Genomic DNA, 4,675 nt, shown 5'->3' with positions numbered 1-4,675 from the left:
AACACTTTCTTCCTTTGACCAATCTTAACATCACACAGAATATTTCTTGATCATTTTTCGTAGTTGAGTCAATGGAAATTGCTAAACATTTATATTCACTACTTTCGGCCTTAAGTTTTTCTTTCTTTATTTCATTGGCTTTGAATATTTGTGCGTTAACAGTTCTCGAGCTTAATGCCAACGTTTTAGCTTTTTCGAGTGAATCTCTACTCAGTGTTGCGTGACTTACCAATGTACATCGTTTTAATGCTCGAATTTGTTCAGCACTCAGGCGAGCTTTAACAATCTCCCCATTCATAACATAATCACATACTTTTCTTTGCATAACTTTGACAGATTTAAGTGTTTTAATATTAGTGATATTACACGTTCTTCTAAATAAATAATCAAGTGCAACAATATATCTTTCTATTACAAAATTGTTGTCATGATCATAAGAAAATCTTCTAATTGATTCTGAAACTGCATCTATATCAATTTCTTTATAATCGATTCTATCGTATACAAGAAACGCTCCGTCTTCAAAGGTGTATAACTCTTCCAATAATTGATTTTTAGTGTTTTCTGGTACATATTTGAACATTTCATGTGCATTTAATAGTTCATCTTCAACATCATCATCGTTATTATCAGTACTAATCTGCACCTGTTTTTCATGTTCTTCAAAGAATCTTTCAGCACTCAAAATTTCATCCATCAACAATTGGTCAATTTCACTCTCATCACTTTCGTTATTCAAAGTGTCATTTTTATTAATATCATTTAAATTTGTCGATGGTATAGGTGTATTTGTAGAACTAATAGTTTCTGTATCCGATTCAATAGATATTTTCGTTTGATCAGAAACAACAGTAGATACATATTGGTCTTTTATAGTAGTGACTTGGTTCATTTTTTCTTTTCCGTGTTTTTGATCAAAAACATCAAATTTTGTTTTGTATTTTTGCATCTTAGCAGGACCATTAAAGAAACTTTCATAAAGATCATGTTTGTTAATTTTAATGGTTGGGTTGGCTTTTGAATATAAAAATATTTCGTGTGATTTGTTATTCGCTTTTTTGAATAAAGCAATTAAAGTACGGTCTTCATCAGTGATAACATAATTATTATGGTGAATTTTTCGATTATCTTTGTATGAAGAATGGTCTTTTTCATTTTCGCTTAACAACCATTTGTGATGATGAAGGCAAAAAGAAAAGTTGACATCTTTGTAGATTGCACGAACATATACATAACTGAAATCTTTTTCATTTGGCAACACATTCAATTCATTAATAACATTCATTTGTTTAATTGATTTTTATTTTTTATTTAAATATGTATAATTCAAGTCAAAAATATAACTTCATGTCAATAAAATTATATTAATAAAATGTTTTGTATTAAACGGGTTTATTTATATGATTTTATCAAGTTTTATTATATAAAAATACATTAAATATCTACAAGTTAAAATAATTTGACTTGTAGAAAAATTACTTGTCTATAACTTATTAAATATCATTAAAATGTTTTTTCTATTTTTAATAATAATATTTTAATATAATTATTAAATATAAAAATCAAATAATAAATATAAAAAAATAATTAATTATTAAGTTGAAGTTATAATTTTTGAATAAGTCAAATAAACTATAAACAAATAAAATATATTAATTAATTAATTAATTAAATAATCATAAATATAAATCAAAAAACAACTTCTACTTAAATTGTATTAAACTATCAACTTTAATTTTAAAATAAAGATTAACATCATAATTTATTGTTGTTATAATTATTATAACTTATATATATTTTAATTAATATTTATTTATCTGATATATATTATATATACTTATATATTATAATATTATTATTTTATATTAATATATTATTTGTGAATATTTTTTATAATAATATAGATACATTATAACATAACTATGTCAGATATTTAATATAATTTATAATTATTTGATAGTTTTATAAAAACTTAATTATTTTTTCAATTTAAGTAATTTTTATAGTTTAAAATAATAAACTAAAATTTTAATTCAATTTGAATTATTATATTATTATTATTAATATATTAATAATAGTTTAAAATTTATAATATATAGTTTGTTTGGTTTCGAGTATTTTATTTTAATATTTATATTTTTTTGCCAAAAATTTATTTTTACTGTCATCTATTTTGAGAAGATTTTTATTGTTACGTAATAACCCGATTTTTTAGGTAACAAATTTTTTCTTTCTTTACCATACAGCAATTTTGCCGAAAAAATGATATTTCAGTCTTTTTTTCTTGAAAGGGAGTTTTTACCGAACCATGTATAAGGGATTTATAGGATTTATCAAAATCATTTACCATTATTTATGTGTTATTTTTGTTAAACTTTTTAATGGCAACATATAAATAAACAATATTTAGTTAAAAAATAAAAATTATTAAAAAAACAAATATTGAGTTTGCTTTTAGTCATATTGATAGTTAAATAATTATTTAGCAATTATAACAATATTTATGTATTTTTTTATTACTTTAATAGTTAAAAAATTACATTTATAATTCTGTGGTTTTAAGTTTAATTACATATTTTGAATAATTTTTAATAGAAATTAAAATCATTTATGTAAGTTTTAATATTTTATTTTGGGTTTCAGACTTTAGAAAAAAATCATTATAAATGAGGTAATGATGTTTTTGAATGAGATTTATAAAAAAGTAAATATAAAAACAAATTAACTGTATTAACATACAATGGAAAACGAGTTAACAGCACTCTCGGCACTCTGCACTAACGCAGCAAAGGCGGTGTCAGACCTCAACAAAAATAAAAAGGAATACAACTTTGTTGACAACAATACACTTAACATTGATCAACGCATCGAAAACGCAGAGGGACACTTCGACAGACTTGATGAGATATTTGAGAGAAAGAAGAACATCACAACTTTACTCAACACAATCTTAACTGATTTGGATAACGCGTCAAACAAAATCAAAAGTGAAATGGCTCTGTATTCAACAGAAAGCGACAACGAGAAGTTGTATGAGATTTTCAATCTCAGAATTGCACTTCTTGAAAAGAAGTGCAAAATGGACATAAAACTATCTAAAGACAAAACCTACAAAATTGTCCAAGCAAAAAACTCAAAAATTGATCAAATTATGAAATCACAGAAATTCATCAATGCGAAAAAACAACACGATGAAGAAGCCGAAAAAGTGAAGCGCGAACACATCACACTTGAAGAAGAAGCCGGTCTTGAGAAGTTGACGGGAATGAAAATCGTGGATGTTGTGTTTGACTCGGATAAAGACGACTGGTCAGAAAACACGTCCGTGTTTGATACAAAAGTTATCAACAAAAGCAACTTGTGCTTTTTGGTAGAAGACGCCAATCACAACAAGTTTGGTGGCGTGTACACTGGTAGTATTAATACCGTTAACAAATTTATCAGCAGTGGCAGTTCTTACATCTTTTCACTTGTGAGAAGTGGCACTTTGAATCCAAAGAAGTTTGGTAAGACTGGAAATTACCCCGATTGTGAATTTGTTCTGAATTCTCAAAACAATTCATGTCTCTTTGTATTTGGTTGTGGTAAATACGGTTGTGATTATGATATACTTGTGAGCAAGAAAGGTCAAAATGGTAGTCATTGCATCCCATCCACTTACACCGCCAAATACAACGAGTTGACTGACAATGACAATTTTACACCAAAGAGTGTTGTTGTCTTCCAACTTAACTGACTTTTTTGTCATTTTTTTTGTTTTGTTTCAAACTTTGCAACATTGACTCCAAATGTGCCATATTTGTAATTTGCCACGTCACCTAAACTTGGATTAATGTACACAATTTTTAACAAAATCTGTCCTTTTTGAAGGGTCGGACAGACGGAAAGAAAACAGGTTTTACCCTTCAAACCTAACACTGGAACGAACACTCGATTAGGACATCTTGGATGTTTCTTTTTTCAGGCATCTCCTCTTTGTGTCTAGTATCTTCTGGAGATGGATTTACGACGCCGCAACTCGCCGGAACAACAAGTTCCGATAGTTGCGGCATATCTACTTTTTGTGTCCCGTTGTATCTTTATGAAGTATGTTAATTGAAAGTAGTTTGGTATTTTTATTTATTATGGGTTTTTCTCAAACTACAAACTATAGTAAAATATATTAAAATCATATTAAAGTTAATATTTTCATTTAAAAACAAATAGCACAAATGTTGATATAGTTAATTATAATTTAATAGTTTGGTAACACAATTTATTTTTTCAAGCAAAAAACTCAGAAAAGAACAATAGACTTTTTACATATTAAAAATATTACAATTGACAATATAATTAATTAACTATTTTAAATAAAATAAGTAAAAAGCACTGCTGACGCTATTAAGACCAGGCGTTTATTATAATTATTAGGGGCAGACCTTTCCCACCCTAACCCCGTCTAAATATGAAATTTATTTACTATATTTTATAATTATATAATTATAATTATAGTAAATGGGCGTTTTGGATAATATTAGGTCTGGTTCCCGAAATCAAGAAATGCCGAAAATTCACCTCGAGTCAGTGGAAACCGAGAAAGACGGAGCATTGAAAAGAAGGCTCATAAAGACGCACTCAAACAGTCTGTTTGTGCACCGTTTCACCCACTTTCCAAGTCCTCCCTTGGCGCGGATCC

At 27.2% G+C, this 4,675-nt stretch overlaps 1 protein-coding gene across 1 annotated transcript; it reads right to left on the bottom strand.

Annotated features, from left to right (window-relative positions):
• Positions 1–1,285, bottom strand: EIN_188950 (hypothetical protein; the record flags this gene model as incomplete). Its single annotated transcript, XM_004259133.1, has 1 exon — positions 1–1,285. A coding segment is annotated over one exon (1,285 nt), but the record flags the coding sequence as incomplete, so codon positions are not given.
• Positions 1,286–4,675: the final 3,390 nt, after the last annotated feature.

This window comes from Entamoeba invadens (genome assembly GCF_000330505.1).
Source record: "Entamoeba invadens IP1 unplaced genomic scaffold scaff_1105074726301, whole genome shotgun sequence".
Lineage (NCBI taxonomy): Eukaryota > Evosea > Mastigamoebida > Endamoebidae > Entamoeba > Entamoeba invadens.
The sequence above is the reverse complement of the archived record's forward strand: the minus strand, read 5'-3'. Positions and strand labels throughout refer to the sequence as shown.